Consider the following 20,978-nt stretch of genomic DNA (forward strand, 5'->3'; position numbering starts at 1 on the left):
TTTTGTTGCAAAATGACATACATATTTTGTGTAAATTTATTTTTTTAAGTAAAACCGCCAATTTTGTGTAAAATCGCTTGTTTCTTTGCTCCAATTGAATGTAAAAACCTAAGTTTGTTGCCAAAAACCTAATTCAACAGAATATGTAAATTGCCATGTATTTTGTTATTGAAACACCCAAATTTCTTTGCTTTGACATTTCTTTCTCCTTCCCTTTTAAGCATTTATTCCATAGTTTGTAGTTTAAGAAATTATTTTTATTACCTAAAAATTGCTAAGCTTCAATATTTTTTTTTTAATACAATTTCAAGTTTACATAATTAAAAAAGAAACATCGTCTAGTTTATTTGTTTATTAATACTTAAATGACATTTTTATAGCATTTTTCCGTACTGCTGCTTTATTAAAGTCTACCTTAAGGTGTATAAAATTTACAACTTTTTCCCACTTTAAGGGTATTTTATGGGTTAGAGTGTTATGCTGCCTGCCTGTTCTTTATTTTCCTCATATAAAAGAAACCATAAAATGTTCCTTTAAATATTTTATAAACCCCCACATTTTATTTCTGGCTACAATAATAATTTTTATTTTTGTAAACACAACATACAGTCAAATACTTAGTAGGAAAAACTAAGATTTATCTTTACATATACCTGAACCTGTACAAAATATGGTGAACAGCTTAAATATAGTAACAGTTTTAACTAAATATACATACATTTCAATGGACGAATATATACATATTTTGAACTAAAACGAGCAAGGTAAAGAAAAAGGATACATTTTGGTTTTCAATATAAACCACTCAATATATAGAACATTATATGAGATATAAATTTACTACCACAAAAAACGCAAACATATACAAACTAAACTATACACACATACATACTTACAATAAATAGGACTTTTTCAAGGCGTTACGTACGTTTACAAATATGTACTCAAACACACACCGTAATATATAGTATAACATACATACAGGCTCGTAAAGCAGCAGCCAGGTAAAATGTATTTTTTTTTGTTTAGAGGTATCATAGTAAGATGTAATAAATTATCTGTCAAAGAGCTTCCGTTGAACATAAACAACAAAACCCACAATAATATATATATATATATATGTATATATGGTAACAAATACAGCATCTAAAGAATGAACCCACCAACATTTCAAATCTATCTAAAGGAAGTACCACTACTTGTATCTTTTTCTATGTTGTTTGCTGTGAATTGGAATACTGCCACCCATTTGTTTACAGTGTGTTCTACAAGTTGCAGGCAACAGCTGCCACAATTTTCATAAACACACCTCTTGTGTTTGTTGAACAAACTCAAGTCGTTTGCTTGGCTGTCTAAAAAGCATAAAAAAGGAAAAGGTTAAAATTTGTTTCGCTTTTCTTTTATTTTTGTATATGTACTTAAAAACGTTTACGATTACGTTTCATGTCTACACACAAACGGAAGTATTAAAAATTTCTTAAGTTATAAAATTCAATAATGATGCCTACTTTTAGGCCCAACAACTTTTCAAATGATACATTCATTATTTAAGCAAAATTTTACTTCTTTTAGCATAACTACAGTTTTTAGCTGTTTTATTGCTGGCGTAAAACTAAAGTTTAGCTTCATAAAATATTGTATTTGGAAGAAAAAAAAAAAAAAACAAGCAAAGTTTGCTAACCACTTTCTAAATAATACCCCGCACAGTTTGTGGACTGTTTGGTGGTTTTCTTAATAAATATTTACATTTGACTTTATTACTCAAACTTGTTGTGAAACTGCGAGACAAAATTTGTATTATTTTTTTTCTTGTTTTTGCCCCATAAAATTGTCTGCTACAAATGCAAACTCTTTCTATTTCCTTGTACTTCTGTCTCTGTTCCTTTTTTTCCTCTCGAACGTTTATATTTCAATTTGTTTACTTAAATATTTAAAACACTTTGGCATACAAAATTTTATTTGCCTTCGAACAAGTGGTATAGGGAGAAAGAGAAAAAAGCAAAGAAAACTTTAGATAGCAAAGTATTTTATGCAATTTTCTTAATCCAAACGATTTGTTACCAAAATATTTGTGTCTATAAAAACTACAAAAAAGTAGAAATAAAAAAAGGCTGCTTTGATATTTATACAAATGTTAAAAAGCAAAAAAAAAAAATAGAAAGAAAGAAAAATGTAAAGGCAAAAGTATTTTGTGTATTTTTATTGCAACATTTTTCACCGTTTTTATTCATTCTGCTTATGTATATATTTTATTTGAAACAATCTACATACATACATATTTGATTCATAAGCCTGGCGAACAAAAAAGTTTTCTTATATCTTTTGACTCTTCTAAGGCTCCTTCCTGTGTTCATCACCAACCAGCCAGCCATATAAATAAATTATTCAAAACATGTGTTTCCTTAGCCGTATTTATTCGGTGTATAAGTAAAAGTGTGATTGAGTAGTCAAGTTGTGAATGAAGAAAAAGAAACAACAGTTTATTCATTCATATCCTTAACAAAACCAAAAAAAAAATATTTAAGTTTTTCTTAAGACATTTCCTTGTACGTTTTTTATTTATTTATTTTTACTTTTGGTTTTAGATCACGTCATCTCGTTTAAACAACTTTATTTTTTAACAGTTTATCTTCTATTTCAATTGAAACACAATGAATGCTGAAAATAAACTGTTTTTATATATAAGAATAAAATGTAAAGTATACGAAAAGGTTTTAGCATAATGTGATCAAGCAAACAAACCAAAGATGGCAAGAAAAGTTTTTGTGGGAAAAACAATTTACCAAGATTTGTTAAATCTGTTGTTAATTGTTTAAATTTTATATATTTTTTTTTTATAAAAATAACAGTTTTATACTTTTAGAGGAACCTTGAGTGAAGTTTATGCAAAATGTTAAAAAAACATGTTCTTTTAAACGTTGTATTTTTTAACTGAGTTTCAATTAAATAATCAGCTGATTTAGAAAACCAAAAGAATTGTCACTTTTCTAAGCAGTTTGGTATTGAAAATAAGCCAAATTGGTTCTATAGAAAAGAAGTTCTAAACCAAAATTAAGGTACTTTATTTTAAAAAGGTATTTTTTAAAAAAGTTACTTTTTATATAAAAGGTTTTTTTTAATTAAAGGTACTTTTTATAAAAAAGGTTTTTTTTAATTAAAGGTACTTTTTACAAAAAAGATATTTTATTTGAAAATGATATTTTATTTTACAAATCGATTTTAAAAAGGTGCTTGTTTTTAAAAAGGTACTTTATTTTGAAAAAGTACTTTATTTTAAAAAGGTACTTTATGTTAAAAAGGTATTTTATTTTAAAAAGGTACTTTATATTAAAAACGTATTTTTTAAAAAAGGTACTTTATTTGAAAAAGTTTTTTAAAAAAAACTTTATTGTGAAGAACGCACTTTATTTGAAAAAGGTATTTAAAAAAGGTACTTTATTTGAAAAAAGTACTTTGTTTTAAAAATGTACTTGATTTTAAAAAGGTACTTTATTTCGAAAAGGTACTAGTTTTATTCATATTCTGGTGTATTTTATTTTAAAAATGTACTTGATTTTAAAAAGTACTTTATTTTAAAAAGGTACTTTATTTTAAATAGGTACTTTATTTGAAAAAGTTTTTTTTTTAAAAAAAGCTTTATTTTAAAGAACGTACTTTATTTGAAAAAGGTATTTAAAAAAGGTACTTTATTTGAAAAAGATGTTTTAAAAAAGATACTTTATTTAAAAAAAGTACTTTGTTTTAAAAATGTATTTTATTTTAAAAATGTACTTGATTTTAAAAAGGTACTTTTTTAAAAAGGTATTAGTTTTATTCATATTCAGGTGTATTTTATTTTAAAAATGTACTTGATTTTAAAAAGGTACTTTATTTCGAAAAGGTATTTTTTTTAAAAAACTATTTTATTTCAAAAAGTACATTATTTTTAAAAGTACTTTATTCTAAAAAGGTGCTTTATTTTAAAAAGGTACTTTATACTAAAAAGGTATTTTTTAAAAAAACGTACTTTATACTAAAAAGGTATTTTTTAAAAAAACGTACTTTATTTAAAAAAGTATTTAAAAAAAGAACTTTATTTTGAAAAAGATACTTTATTTGAAAAAGTTATTTAAAAAAGGTACTTTATTTGAAATAATTATTTTTTTGTTAAAAAAAGGTACATTATTTGAAAAAGGTATTTTTAAAAAACAGTACATACTTTATTTGAAACAGATATGTTTTTTTAAAAAAAGGTACTTTATTAGCAAAATGTATTTTTTAAAAAATTGCTGCTTTATGTAGTTTAATTTATAGTTTCTGTATCTTTTAAATATCGATCTTAAAAAGTACCCACTTAAAGAAGTATCATAGGTAGTAAGTTTAAAAAAAAAAAAAAAAAAAACTGAAAAGTGCATTATTATTATTTTGCTGTTGAAACTTTAGAAAAAATTTAACTTTATTTTAAACAGTATTTTTTTTTTCTAAGTTAAAGTTAAAAAAAACTTACCTTTTCAAAAATGATCCTTTAAAAAAGTACCTTGCTTACTTTCTAATAATTTTATGTAAGATCCCTTTGAAAAACGTACATTTTAAAGAAACTTTAAATGTTTTAATTAAACGTAAAACTTTTCAATTTTGTTATACTTTTAAAATTACACACAATTTTCTTTCTGCTGATATAAAATATACATATTTACTTTTTCATTCCCAAATGTCAAATAAATAGATGTATGCAAATTTAACCTCAAGCAGAGATATTGCAGATTTGTACTTAATTATCATTGAGACTAAACCGCATAGTTGGAAAAAGTTTTATACATCAAATGTCATAATTAATCTTTGGGGCAAATCTATATAGTATAAACATGTCGAATACAAATAAAATGTATATAATATAATAACCAGGGAAACCAAAATATGCAAATGCATGTTTTTTCTGGTGAGTCTAATGAGCACATGGATAAGATATTTACACGTTTCAGAACTATTTAAGAATTTTGGCATCGATTTGTTAGTGCATATTTTTGCATATTTTACCCTTAAATACATATTTTTGCATATATTTGTTTTAAGAGCATATTTATGTCATATTTTGCGTTTTTAGAGCATATCTTACTGTTTAATAGCATATTTTGAGTTTATCAAAAACAAATTTTGTCTTACTTTTTTTTTACTTCCTTTGTTTAAAATTCAAAATTGAAAAATAGATGGCTTTTCACCAAAAAAAAAATTTAAAAAACAGAAATTTTTTTTAAAATTTAAAATAACAATTCGAAAAATTTTGTTCACCTAAAAATATTTAAATTTTTTATTTTGAAGTATAATTAGGTGAAGGGTATATAAGATTCGGCACAGCCGAATATAGCTCTCTTACTTGTTTTAATATAAAATAAGCACTATTTTAATAATAGCTCCATCTAAATATCAAATTTTTGTTCTAATACAAACTTAACCGTTCTAAGTGTTAAAGAAATGTTGTCTTTTAAATTTGCTCCTGTAACATCAGTTAATGTCGAATGAACATTTTCTATATTTAAAAATGTTTTCAGATCCAATAGACAACGATTTTTATTTGAAAATTTAAGTAAATTTTTTTTGGTTAAAAATTATGTAAAAGTTTGTTTTTTTAAGAGCATATTTTTTAAATTTTAAGAGCATATTTTAAAGTTTTTACTGCATATTTAAAGCGCCTAAAACGCCTTTTTTAGAGCATATTTCCGGTTTCCCTGATAATAACATTTCAATTCATATAAATAGTTTTTATGACAATTTAGTAACTTTATTACAATTTAGTAGTAATCTTATTTAATTAATATGTGATATTTAATATACAAACATGCAAATCAATAGCATAAATCTTCAAAATATGCTAAAAATATACATATAAAATGTTTATATGTTTGTATTTATATTTTCCCCCCAAAACATCAAAAACACTTGCAAACATATTGACAGTTTTTGCTGTTAAAATATTTGATTTAAATTTGGTTATAATAAAATCTATGAATAAACATATTTATGTATTACCCACAATATTCTATTGCCGGTTTTTTCTACTATATACTTTCAACAATATTACACATTTAATTTGATTGCCATTTTCAATGGCTGGTGATGACGGTTGGTTTTTTTTTATTCTTGTTGCCTCGTTTTCCACAAAAATATTAAATAAATTTTTTGCTGTCAAGCTAAATAACAAGTGAATTATTATAATTTAACAAGAATATATAAAAAGGCATACAGACATAAATATGAATTTAAAATTTATAGTTGGAATTTTCTAAGTGTGGCAGTTATATCATAATTGCAATAAATTGACATGTTCATTAAACTATTAGAAATTCTGTTTACTTTCATGTTATTTAATATTGAGCAAAAAGTAAGAAACACTTTAAAGAAAAATAATTAAAAATTAATGAATCTCTTGGTGGTTTACGGGTTTTGTAAAAAAAGCCTTTTAAATGCTTGTCTTTTTTTTTCTTTCTTTGTTAATAGTTTTATTCATATTCTGGTGTTTTTTTTTTTGTAAGCACTACTCGTTTACTTTCATTTCAAGCTCTCCCTGTTCTTCGTCTTCCTGTCGTTATTTACACAATGCATGTTAAATGCACAAGAAAAGGAAACAAAAGAAGATTGTGAGGATTACTTTTCCGGTATTATTAAAATTAAGTACAACTACACTACTACAGCAACAGCTTCATATATAGTGTAAGATAAAGTAAAAATTACATTAAATATTAAAGGAAAAACCAAACAGGAATAATGTGGGCAAATAAACGAACAAAAATTAACTATTAAAGGATTTAAAAGAAAGCACAGAGCAAAAAGAGATTTAAATAAAAAAATATTTTTAAAAACTAAATTTAAAAAATCAATCACAAAATATCATCCCATCTTTTTTGGTACGAGTATAAACATGAAACGAGAATATCCCAAGAAGTAGACTACAAATTTTCAGTATTTTTAGTTAAATTTCTGAGAACAAATTTAATAGTATTTATTGCTAAATGCCAAATAACCTAGCATTGTTTCATACAATATTAATAATAAATTTTACAAATCAGTAATTAAGTTTTCTTGAATTTTGATAAGCTCGTCGCATAACCAAATAAATGCTCCTACAAATTAAACTAAAACGCTATAGTTTTAAATCTCCTTATAATTTTAAATGTTCTTAACTCTTGTAATATGAAATATAAAGTTAGCTAACTAACTTAACTAAAAACAAATTTAAAGTTTTACAAGATTTTCTATTTCAATATTAGCTTTTAACTTTATTTTAAACTTAAAAAAAAAAATATGTTTTTTCAACAATTTAGCTGCCACATGTAGTAGATAATCTATTTTATACAAACGATTACCTATTCGAGGTAAACAATTGCATACACTGTAAAACAACATGTAGGAAACTCTCTCTCTCTCTCTTTCTGCCTCTATACACACAAGTAAACATTTAACAAATACAAACACAAATCTGGTTTTAAAAATTTTATAAAATCCGACAGTTTAAACGTTATATTTTACAAATAATTGATTTATTTAAATACATGTTGTAGACAAACTGTGTAAACAACTACAACAGCAACAACAATAACAACGAGGATGGCAGTAACAGCAACATTATATTCCTTCTCTTAACGTTTGACTGTTGCTGCTTGTGTGTGTGTGTGTAATTGTTGTTGATTAGCTTATTTTTTTTTTTGGGTGGGTTTATTTGTGGTGTTGATTTAATGATACCACATGTTGCTTGATACACATTTATTGGTTTTTCATAATAGTCATAGCATAATTTTAGGAGGCGTTTTAATATTTTTTTTTATATTTTTTAGAAAATATGGGTTTGTGTTTACTTTAGCTGGGGTATGAAACAGTAAGACTAAGTAAGCTTGAGTATTTCAACAAATTTATTCCATTCTATTGAATTAATAATAAATTCACTTTAGTTTTTGTTTGTTATTAGTGTTATCTAATGACTGGATCTTAAATCAACAAAAGTTAGAACAACCCCTGAAATGAACTCAATGAGCAGCAAAGTGTACTGCAATGTACATATATTTAATTATTGTAATTTTAATTTTACATAGATATTGTTGTATCGTAACGATTTTTAAATTTAAAACAATTTATTTTATACTTACACGGTCTGTTAGAATTACTTTTTTTAATTTATATTTTCCTTGCTCAATTAACAACCAAAACTGTCTAAAATATAAAGGTCACTAAGGATTACATCTATGTTTTTCCTACTTTTATTAAAAGATTTCTTAAAAAATTTGGTTGAAAAGTGCTTTATTGTTGTACATGTTGTGTTAGCTTAAGACTTAAGTTTTTATGATAAAATTTGTTGGCCTTGTTTTAGGCATATTTTTTGTGGTTATTGTGAAAATTAATTAACTTGTCATTAAGAAAAATATAAATATAAAGCCGCCAGAATTATGTTAATTTCCGCTTGACAAATTAGTTTCTTGTTAATGAGTGACATACAGAATTTGTTGAAGATGTTATGGCCTCTAGTATTAAGTTTTTTTTCTAACTCAAGTGAGCAACCCAGAATAAAGATCTTATAGTAGTAATTCTTATTAAAACTAAAACTTGGTCAAAAGTATAGGGTGATTTTTTTTAACCCTTAACTTAAATAAATATGAATTCTTCATGTTACAATCTATTTGCAACTTTTTGGGAGCAGATATACATAAATTTTTGGCCTTACAGTCCCAACTAAGTATTCACGAATATTTGAGTACAGAACTTCAAAATGTATTTTTACATCCTAGTAAAAAAATTTTGTTATCAGTTTTTAATTCTATTCTTTAAATTCAAACTTAAAAGAGCTAGAAAAAGGTCAAGATGTTAATAAAGTATTGCTAACAAAAGCCTAACAGTAGGCAACACTTTTTACAAGTATTAAGCTTAGAATGCAAAGCGATGTATTTTTACAAATTATGCAAGGGGGACAACAAAACAACTCTTTTAATTCGTTACTTTTAAATATTTTGTAAATCCTTTAAAACCTAGAACTTCCTATTCCCTTTGCCCTCAAAAGGCTTTGGAGCAAAGTTACTGAAGATGTTATATTTTAATAATATTCAGAATTTTGTCTGGAAGTTCTATTTTTTTTATAAATATTTCATAATCCAGTTCTATTCAGTATGAAATCTGTTTCCGCTGTAAAACAAACTTTTTACAAATATAGCGTAAAAGTAGAAAATACTTGCTACATATATATATAAATTAAATGGTCCATGTATGTAATGGTATCACGTGAGAACGGCTGATTTTTTTTATTCGATTTGAAATTTTCAAGAGATGGTCTGTAAAGAAAAAAAATCAAAAATTACTGGTAAAACTCGAAAAAAATGTTTCAGTCCAAATGTAATAAAAAAAAGCTACCTAAAGTATGCAGTACAAATTTATATATTTTATTTGCAAATAAATAAGAACAGGCAGGTGTATGTGGGTTGGAGAAACTTGAAGAACTAACTAGTTTTTTATAAATATTATAATTTCTAAAGAAAATACATCCCGTGAAGTAGACATTGATTTTTTTATACTTACAACACATTATTTTGATATGTTTATTTTTCCTAAATTCATTTAAAAAGATAAAATATTTAAACCATAACAATATTATATTTGCCAATTAAGGTTTAAATTTTAAAACCAAAAAAAATAAAAAAATTACCTGTCTTCTTAAACTCAGCACTACTTTTACAAGTTTTTTTAAAAAAAAAACAAGTAACAACCAAAAGTAGGCTTCATGCTTTAAGATAGCATAACATTTGAAGTAGCCTACTTCTGCCATTAAATTTCAACATTTTAATAAAAATTTAAAAGGACACATAAAATTTGTGTAAAACAATAATTATAAATATCTCTACTAATTAAACAAACAAACAAACAATTATTATATTAAAACTACCCAACATATGTTAAGCTTTTAAATCTTTATATTTTATTTTGAGGTCCCCCCACATATGTTGCGAAGGCCATTTAATAATGTTTTAAAGCAAAAACCTTTTAAAATAAGCACCCAGAAAAAGAAAAAATATATATTTAATACGCCTAAAAGTATGTTAAATATTTGATAAGTCTAGTACAAAAAAAAAACAGCAGCAGAAAACAAAAAATATGAAAATAAAACAAGGTCTACTTTAAGTAACATATGTATGTGTAAAGGTACTACATAGATGTGGGTTACTATCACATACATTCATTTATTTGTACGTTCATTCACTCATTCTCTTAGTTTTTTCTTTACTTATAGGCCCACATTTACTTGCCACATTTTTCAGTTTTAATGATTCTTCATTCATCTTATTTTTTTTTTCTAGGTTTTCTTGTTTTTATTTTTGTTTTTTTTTTTGCTATGGTTTATATTTTCTATTTTGTTTTCTCTTACGTTTTACATTTGTAATCAAAGCTATTCATAATATGTTGCCTACTTTTAGGTTGAAAATTTATATGTTTGTAGGTATGTTTATAGAAAACAAAAATACATATTGTATGTATGGTTTAACATTAAAAAAATATGGTTTGCATGTAGTATAGAGTAAATATTAAATGAGAATATGGGTTTGTGTGCGTTATTTTCTGTTTTAAGTAAATGGGTCATTTGGCTGGACTCATTAAATCAGTATAAAAAAAAAGTATGTAAAAAAAATTTATGAAAAATTTAAATTAATATCTGCCCGGCTGATTTAAAAAGCCATCACATGGCATAATGTTAATATTTAATAATTTAGAAGACATGGACAAATTCTGTATATATTTTTTTTAAATTTTTCTGAATTTTCTTAAGACAACTCTCTTGTTTTAAACTACATGTATTCAGATTCTCTTAACCACAATTTCATACTATTTAATGCCAAAACTTTTTATTGTCATATGAAACAACAAAGTGTTGTATACATTAAGGAGTTGTTAAACAAATAAAAACATAATCATCTTATGGCGACAATTTAAGTTTCTTTTATTATTCACCCAATTTTGTTTGTTTGTTTTTTCGTTCATACAAAACTCCATTTTTGTTTCCCTAACTTCAGTTACATGCTAGAGTTAACTTGTTCCTGGTTGTTTTATTTTGTTGTAGTAATTAGTTCATTAGTTAAACTAAATATAATGGTTGTTGCCTGTTGTGTAGCGTAATAAAGCTGAACACAATTATAATTATTTACGCACTATATTTTGTTGTTATTGTTGTTTTTTTTTTCTTCTGTGTATTTTGTCTAGTTAATTTTTGTTTCTACATAATTATTATGTATATTATTTAGCTATAAAGTTAGACAGTCAAGTTTTTATTGTAAGTTTTGTATAAGAATAAAATTCAACTTGAGTTCTTTTCGCTTGTGTATTGCTGTAATCAACTGTTAAGTTATTACAATTAAGCATTTAAGTTGCTACAATAATAATAAAAACAAATACTAAAGATTTTTTGATTGCTTAATATGCACAATGATTGTTGGTTAATAATAATGTGCCAGAACTAGGTTTTAAAAGTTGTAAGGCTGTTTAAGGTGGTTTAATCAAGTGAATTTAAGTTTTGAAGACAATTAAAATACTTTAATATGTTACTGTATAGAAAATAAATATTTGGAAAATGTAAATCTTTTGATTTAAAAGCTTAACGAAATTTTTTGTATGAATTTGAACGATTTTATTTTAAGTAAGAAATAAAGTAATTAAAAAAAATGTGCCTGAAATTAGGCAATACTTTTAGAATCCCATAAATTTACTACGGATATGCTTAACTATTTAAGTAAAAATTAAAATTAAACAAAAATATTAAATAATTGTATTTTCCCTTAAAGTATGCAATGCTTTCTAAAATCGCCACTTTTTGTGTCTCTTATCTAACAAATACTTTAAAATTAATTCTAAAAATTTACTTTAATTTATATGGTCCTCTTCGCTTATTATTTACTGACAGCTTAAATAAATATGAACAAAAAAAATTCAGTCTCACCCAGTTTTTTTCTTAAAAAAAATTATATTTAATTACATTTTTATGTTGTTTGTTTTTTTCTCACTCTCCAGATTTTGTTCCTTTATTCTATTTAATTCTTGATTATTATAAGTATTTGTTGTTGTTTATGTCCTTAATCTCTTTTTATATACAACATGGCAAATGTTGTTGTTACAATTATTAGCTCAGAAAATCTGTTCATAATTTATATTAAGTACAAGAACAAGTAAAAATAATAAAAATCAAGAGCTTTTTTATTTTGTATTGTACTATATACTAGTATATAAGAGTGTATGTGTGTGAGTGTAAATAACAAATATTTATTATTATTATTTTAATACTAACTTGTATCTTTTGTTGTTCTCTTTTCATATGATGCAGCGTGGTAGCGACGAACTTTTAAGTCAAGCAGCAGTTATGGCGCCCGCTTCGGACAATAATAATCAGGATTTAGCCACAAAGAAAGCCAAATTGGACTCAAGCACCGTGCTGGGTGGAGTTGGTAAGTACAAACATGAATTTTTATATATTATTTTTCTTCTTTTTTTATATTTTACACAATTTTTGTTTTTTTGCTTTCTCTCCCTTTTTATGAGCATGTTGTTTTTCCTCATGATGAGGATGATGATTTTGTGTAAACGAAACTAAAAACATTTATAGCAATTAAGTAGGTTTATATTATAAGTATATATTTTTTTATTTATTTTGCTTTAATACAACAACAAAAAAGTAATTTTTGTTGTTTCTAGGAGAGATTAAAAACATTTTTTTTCTTAGCTATTTGTTGCTTTTCTGAGCCAAAAAAAAAGAGAAGATAAAAATAAAATTCATGTTAAATAATACTTAAAAAGAAGCAACAGTATTTGAGCTTTAAAAAAGTTTTCTAAAGTATTAAATACCTAAAGTTTTCTATGTTTTATTAAGACAGTAAAATAGATTATCAGTCTAGCACTAAGCAAATAATAAAAAAACTTAATCACTTAAAAATCAGAAAGAGATTATAAACTTTAAAAACATACTTATCTTTAGAGAAATTTGAACAATTAATAAACGATTTTTTTTTGAATTGTAGAAAAAATATAATTGTAAAAAAATTCTAATATTTGCAGCGTTTTTAGGTTTTTAAAAAAAAAATTAATGAAAAGATGGTTATTTTTCATACAACTTGTACTTTGACATGATTTCTTTCTTTAGCGTTGTTTTCTTTAGTTCACTTCTTTTTGAAAATAAAAAGTTGACAACGCTGCTAACTAGCTTCTTAATAACAACTAATCAAATGAGAGAATAAAATCTTACTCTCCCTTCTCCTCTCCCCACCTTAACAACTAACGGTTTTTATTAGTTTTTCAATAAATCTCTATTTATTTGCAAGTGTAGTTAATTTTAATTAATTACACAGAACTTTTTTATTCTCGTTAATTGCATGAGTACTTTTTTTTAGTTCTTCCTCTATATTAGTTTCGATGAGTCTATTTAAAAAAACTGTTTGGGGTCTGTTCACTATTAAAATTATAAAAAAATGTTTAAGTTTAAAAAAACTCATAAATTAATTAAAATAAATTAATATGTCAATAAAATGAGAAGTATATAAATATAAAGAGTTATTAAAAAAATAATGAACATTTAAAATAAAGGCTAGTGAGCGACTTCTTTATTGTATGAATGAAAGTTTTACGTGGACAAGGCTGCATCCACAAGGGTTATAGTATAAAGTTTAATCCTATTGATCCTTTTATCAAATTTTATCCACCAAAATGTGTTCTCAATCAACCTTTAATAAACTGCCATTCAATAATTAAACAAAAACAAATAAAATCAAACATTTTGCAATAACTGCTAATAAAGCTTAAAATCTTTAGCCACAGAAATGTTTTTACCATTTATATAATAAATATATGTACATACACATACTATTGGCAAATATGCGTAATATTTAATAAAATTTTGAATACAAAGTAAATGCCAGTCATTTACATAACGAAATGATGATAAAAGCCTACAACAAAATAAAACCGAAATATCATTGATATAATCTACTGCAGCAAAGATAGCCACAGCAACAACAATAAAATAATAAAACCGCGTTATAACCACAATAACATGCACAATTTTAGACAATTTAATTTAAATTCTCTTAACGTTTTTGCTATCCAAATAGAAAGCCACCACCAACATGCTCTTCCTCCCACCCCTAACACATGCATATTTGCAATAACACCCTTCTATATTTAACGAAATATGTATCCGTGTGTATGTTAAAACCACACTAAAGCATACTTTTGAGAGCCTAAAATATTTGTTGTTCAATAAATATTTATTATTGAAAATACCAATACATTCATAAAAACACTAAAGCCCAACCCGCAAACAACTTTACAAACCATCAGTCCTGTAGTTTTTGTATTTGTTGTCATAACGTACCACCACCAACCAACCTGTAGTAGCCACAAGTATCCATTCATTTATTATGTTTTATGGCTAAAAACAATCAACACTCCCTCTCAACCCCTAAAGACATTTATATATTTATACAAAAAAAATTGAGTTTTTTTTTCATTCCTGGACTCTCGCATTTGTTTACAAAAACATTTCATAATAATTATTATTTTTTCAATGACAGAATGCCATCAATTTTTTCTCTTTTTGTAATATTTATATTAAAAATTTTCTGTTTGCAAAAAATATTTGTTTATAGTTGCAATGGATGTGTGTGTGTGTGTTTTTTGTAATATTAAGGACATTTATAATTATCCTTTGGGTTTTTGTGTTGTATGTTCATTAAAATACCTTTAAAATGCGGCTAATTTCACGTTTCATAAATAAACAAATAATCGTTAAGAGGTTTTTGTTTTATAAATATGAAAATTATGAGGGATAAAAAGGTTTTAATTGATGTTACATTATTAGTTTGAACTTATAGCAAGGGGAGCAAGTCAAAGGATTTACATTTCCAATAAATATAACAAATAAATAGTTTGTGAAAGGAATTTTCATATAATTTGTTTTAAAGTGGAGCTTTTAGTTTTTTATAAATTTATTTCGTACAACTTACAGAGATCTTTGTGTCTTTGTGAGATTAAATAATTCATTTATTTTTCAAAAAAAAAAAAATATTTCAAATGCAATGCAAAAAATTTTAAGTTTTGATTTTTAAAAATGTCCAGAAATTGCCTCTAAAATAAAATAAATTTTATACAGAATTTTTGGAGATTCTCCATTCATAGCTACAACAGGTCCAAGTGTTGTATGAAAATCTTAGGCAAGAGACCAAAACATATAATATTAGCCACTTTTTAACCACAAGAAACCAAAGTATGGAAATCGCGAAACACAAGTTCTCATCGTGCATTTTGTAAAAAATCCACTGTTCTATCCCGAAATTCTCCAAATATCCAGTAAATAGTCCCGTAAGCATCACTAAATCTCTCGTATAAATAGCTGCTTAGTTGACTGGATGGTATTCATAAACCGGCAACTTCCTCTCATTGGTCAGTGAATACCGCTTCAGTCCTATATAGACATTTCGATCGACCCTGTTGACTACAAAAGTCCAACGTACAGCGAGGTCAATCGAAAAAAGAGTGGTAAGGAATCTGGGGTCGAATTACCACATTCGTGATCGAAAAATATCGTATCGAAAAATAATTTCGATATCGTAATTGTAACAAAATGTACTAAATTTCATGCTCGATATCGAATGCCGTAATCTCAAATAAGAAAACTACCATAAAATTTACTCGATATCGAATGCGGTAATTCGGCCCCTGAATCTTCAGGTCTGAGTGCAAAATGATATATTTCTTAAAGCCTACTTTAAGAAACTTAAAATTGTTATCACCATCGTTGGAATGCAAGGCTGACCATCTCTAGTTGGGACAACTTTATACAGCTTGTACAAATATTTTCAGATTTCAATGAATGAAACTTTGTTATAAAGCAAGTGGGATAGTAAAGTAATGCCGGTTTTCTGACACAAAATGTTGCCAACATGTTTTGTAATGATAATGTGTCACAATATAGCAAAAGCAAGCTATTACCATTTATGCAATTTTCTTTTATGAAGCTTCTAAATATTATATAACTATGCTTTTTGCTTCCATTTTTAATAAAAAAAATACAAAACCTATTTCATCAACACAACCGAACTTGAAAAACAATAACAAGAAAATCTGTTTAAAAAGTTCTGCATTTCTAACCCTTTGATAAAATTTAGGGTGAAACGTGTAGCATATCTTCAGGATTATAGGTCAACATTATTTGAAAATCACACGTTATACGCTTACCAAACTACATTTTTTCAACAAAAAAAAACACAAAAGAAGAGTAAAATGCAGTGCAATAAAGGCATCATTTATGCCAGAAATTGTTATAGTTTAGACGATAAGTAAATTCATATTTTTAAAATTTAATTTTTTCCTTGATTTTATTTAGTTTTTCGCAAATATCTTCTGTAATGGTTGTCCAAATATTTTTGTAAAAATATCCTCTTATTTGTCATAAATTCCAAAATATCTTGTAAAAAGTTTTTTGGATATATCTTAATCTGCCTAGACGTGAAAAATAATCAAAGTCAAATTTTGAATTGAGTTTGAATAATGTGGAAATTTTGACAAGAATGAAGCTTAATTATTTTTAATATTTCTAAAAGATTTTTTTTTATATTTGTAATTTTTTTACATAAGAACTGGCTTCAATTTATTTACTTAGGCAATGGTAGAAAATAGTTAATTTTTTGTTAAAATTATATGTTTATCATTCAGAAAGAAAAATGTCACTTCTAGTTTTTATTTTTGTTCAAATTATAATAAAAATATTTGCTAGAATTAATCTGGCATTTAACGTTACACGCCCGAACAAAAACAGTGGTCAGGGAAAAGATTTTTTAAAAATATGTAGTAAATATTTTAGTAGCATTTTTTTATTTGATACAAATTATACTAAAATTATTTGTTTTAAGGTTATTATTTATCATATGCATTAAAAATAATATTATTAAAAATAATTTTTTTGTATGACTAAATTGGTCGGTTAACAAGGTCTCCTTTCAAGCAAAAAATGTCCTTAAATAATGCTACTATATATGCTTTGTTTATTGTGTTGTTGTAACCAACCAACCTGCGCCGAACGCCTAAAAGTTGGTTACGCCCAGTCGTGAAATATTAGGACAATATGACATGATAAGACACCTTGTCAAACGATCAAATATTTAGATATTCGATAGCCCTGGATACTAATTAGTCTGCCTATAATTATAACACATAACACCAGGAATAAATTCTAACTCCTTTAAATATCTTTTAATCCACTATAGTGATTCGCTGAGTGTATTACACTTTTTTATATTATTTTCGCTGCACACTCATACTTAAACTCATTCACTAACCATTGACTAGTTTTTAATTTTACCTGTGATGTGGTCTTTGGGTTACAATGGGAACTCTCTTATGCTATTTTTTTTTGTTTGTTTGTTTGAGTTTCTGGGATTACAATCACATCTCTATACATGCATACAAACAGACAGACATTTCTTCTCGTATATTCAGTGATGTTTGTATGTTCGAACGTACGCCTGTAAATATGCATGTTTATAAAGTAGAGTTTTTTCACATGTTTCCAGTTCCTCTCTGGTCCTCTTAAGTTCTTCAATATCCAAAATGTCGTTTGTAGTCGTCGATGACTATATGATGTTGCTTGCCTCGTTGGCTTTGGTAGCCAGTGAGTGTGTATGTTCAGGTGTATGAGTGTGATATTGTGGATGTTGCAATGTATTTGTAACCACAAAAACATAATATTTATTTATTACTTTACAAAGGACTTTTCTATTAATTAAAAAGCAACAAACTACAGTTATTTTTTTTTTGTATTATTTCGTTATGTGTGTGTAAGTTACGTTAGTATTTTATGCGCTTGTTGTGCTGGTTGGTTTTGGTGAGCTTCATACCTCATGCCACCACAATCATTACAAACTTGTGTTCAATACTGGGTCCGTCCGTCTGTCTCTCTGTTTGTTTGGTTGTTGGCAAAAAGCTGGAAAAAAAACGAAACTGGAAATTGAATGGTTGTTACAGTTGTTAGTGGTAGTGTTGGTGGGGGGTGCTGATAACGATGATGATGGCGGTAACAAGGTACATAGATGGTTTTTTTTCTGATGGCTGTTGTTGTTGGATTATCAAACGGTAAGTTGGTTTCAATTTGGCTGCAGGCTTCATTTCATTCCTTTAGCTCTTCAACAACATTTTCTATAACAACTTTAAACTCTTTGTAAAACTAGAATTTAAATTTATTACTTTTTGTTACAATTTCAAGTTATTTACAAGCGCTAATTAGCCTTTTTGATATGTACTTAGTATGTAGCATATGCCTACAAATTAGCAAAATTTACCAGCTCATGTTTCAATTTGAGCAAAAAAAAAAAAAAAACAATTCCTTTTTACACAATTGTGTTATTTGTGTTGGTGATTTTTATTAGTTTTTATTACTTTTATTGTGGACAATGAATGACAAAACAACAATGGCAAATTGTACAATAATTGTGAATGTCTATGTAATAATATTTTTTCCATTCAAAATTCCTTTCCCTTCAAACAACACCTGAATCCTGCCAACAACTCTCACCAATTGTTGTTGTAATAGTAGTAACAAAAAAAAACTTTTCAACAATGCTATTTGAAAATAATACCAACAATAACAAAAAATATCAATGAATTTCGTATACACTGTTAAACCAATAAAACGAAAACTTGTATAAAAAAAAGAATCCGAAAAAAATAGCCCCTTTTTTTATAAAATTTTCGTCATGAAAACCAAACAAATTTGCAAAAAAAGGAAAGAAAAAGCTGTGTTGTATTGTATTGTGTTTATGGTCAATATGTTTATTTTTTTGTTAATACACTTTATACACACTAGCTCGCACAAGTACACACACATCTACAACCACTTATAACATGCAACTAAGCAAATCCACCTTTTAGCCCATTCAATTCAACTTCAAAGCCACTTTTACTCCCCTTATTTTGCTTTCTGTCCCCCAGTACTTACTGGTCGGTTGGTTTGTTCATGGTCATACGTTCATAAAATACAATAGAAAGCAACAGTCAATTGTTATTGTGTATTTGTAGCTTTAGATCCCTACATTCACACACAAACACACACTTACTACACACCCACTAAACATTTCTTTGTCCAATTTGTTCAGAATTCGTACTGACTTGTGCACAAGTTACCGATTTCGTATACAAAGTCGGTACGACATTTGTACTAAAATTTTAGTGAGTAAATGACAAGAAATTGTAACTCTTGTCTGGTGAAATTCGAAAATTTTTGCCAGACTTGTCAACCGAAGTTCTTCTTTATCAACTGAATTTCTGTTGATAGAACCGTAAAATTCTATGAATTAATCTACCTATGAATGATTCTACCTTAGTGACCGAATTTTACAGTTGTGGCTACAACATTTTAGAAGTGGTAACAAAATGTTGGTTGCTTCAATCGAAATTCTTTTTTATCAACCGACTTTCTGTTCATAGAACCGAAAAATTCTATTGCTATTTACGAATCTGTTTTCTCTGTGTAGACTTGACGCATAATTTTCCTGCCATATTCCAGAAAATGTGCAGAAGTGTCTGAAACAAAAATTGGAGATTAATCTGTCAATATTTAAAAGGAATATTAGACAAGTCGGTTAATTTTTCGAATTATTTCAGAAAATTCTGACATCAAATACATCGGCAAATATTGTTTGCTGGGCATTTACTTGTATGTAGTTAGGACCTTGTTCTCTATAAGAACAGGCAACATGTGTTGCTTTTATACAACGATGATGACTATTTTTTGCTTGTTGTTGTTGTCGTTAGTTTTGGTTCCTTTGAAAACTATGAAAAAAAAACAACTTCAAAACACCCTTAAACATTTCAACATCTAATAAAACTAGGAAGGAGTGGACAAATTTAACAACGAGGGTTGGTCCGAAGTATAGCTAGAGGAAGAATTCATCAGATTTGTTTGATTTCTAATTGCCAATTACTCACGAATAAATTTGTATGTGTTTTTGAATAATAATCCATTTAAAACATTGTGCAGCTCTTAATAAGAGCAGGATATTTCTTATGTATGCCATACAGCAAACATTTAAAAAATACAACTCTCAATTGATAGCAACTTTACTCCATTTGAATTTAAACAATATTTCTTTAGTAAATTATTTTTTTGTCTCATTCTGACCACCCTCGTTTAAATTTTTAATGTCATCGCAAAAAAAAACTGAAAAAATGGCAACTAAAACTAGTGAAAACATGCTATGACATGCAACAAATTTCAACTTAATGCCATAAAAACGTTTGGCCATTGTAACAACAGCCATGTATGTATACGAATTCAAACATACACTCTCAGGACACAGGCAAATCCAAACACACACACACAGGCATACCAACACACATGAACAATAATAACACATAGAAGTATCTGTTGGGAATTTGTCGTTGAATATTGGGAGCTTTAAAATTCCATTTTATTTGTTCACTCGACATTGGGATAAATTGAATGGCAAATTTGTGATGACAACAATAAAACGAGCACAAGAAGTAAAATTCCAACAAAGGAGTGGAATTTTAAAGGATAAACTAATAATAAAGATTTGTAACATTGCATGAATTTTAGACAAAAAATCTAGTTGAAAACAGTTGAAAAATTTGTAAATTTAAAATAATTTCAAAATCTATATTTAGCCCCTTTTTACTAACTACGCTTGTGTGTTTAAAATACTATTATGTTTTTGCTTTGTATCTATAGACACTAGGTGTTGCTGCTGTGTTAAAGGTTTGGTGGTATTGGCGGTTGTTTGCTTATTGGCCGACTTCTAGTGTAATGTTCATGTTTGTTCATTCTAGGTGACATTTACTCTATATCAAACCAACACATTTAGTCTGTTATTTCCCAACACACAAACATAGATAAATAACAAGGTTTTGTTTTCTTTTTTTCGGTAAACATTGCTATTTCATGTTAAATTAAATAGAAAATTTTAAAGTGGTTGGCT

At 26.5% G+C, this 20,978-nt stretch overlaps 1 protein-coding gene across 10 annotated transcripts in view; it reads left to right on the plus strand.

The window, feature by feature from the left end:
* The window catches only part of heph (polypyrimidine tract-binding protein 1 heph), a 381,579-nt gene that overhangs the window by 282,057 nt on the left and 78,544 nt on the right, over positions 1-20,978 (plus strand). For all 10 annotated transcript variants that reach the window (XM_065516406.1, XM_065516408.1, XM_065516405.1 and 7 more), the window contains one exon: positions 12,323-12,443. In XM_065516406.1, coding sequence (XP_065372478.1) covers positions 12,323-12,443 — 121 coding nt within the window. The remainder of the gene's footprint in view (positions 1-12,322; positions 12,444-20,978) is intronic.

The sequence above is a fragment of the Calliphora vicina genome, chromosome 1, assembly GCF_958450345.1.
Source record: "Calliphora vicina chromosome 1, idCalVici1.1, whole genome shotgun sequence".
NCBI classification, from domain to species: domain Eukaryota; kingdom Metazoa; phylum Arthropoda; class Insecta; order Diptera; family Calliphoridae; genus Calliphora; species Calliphora vicina.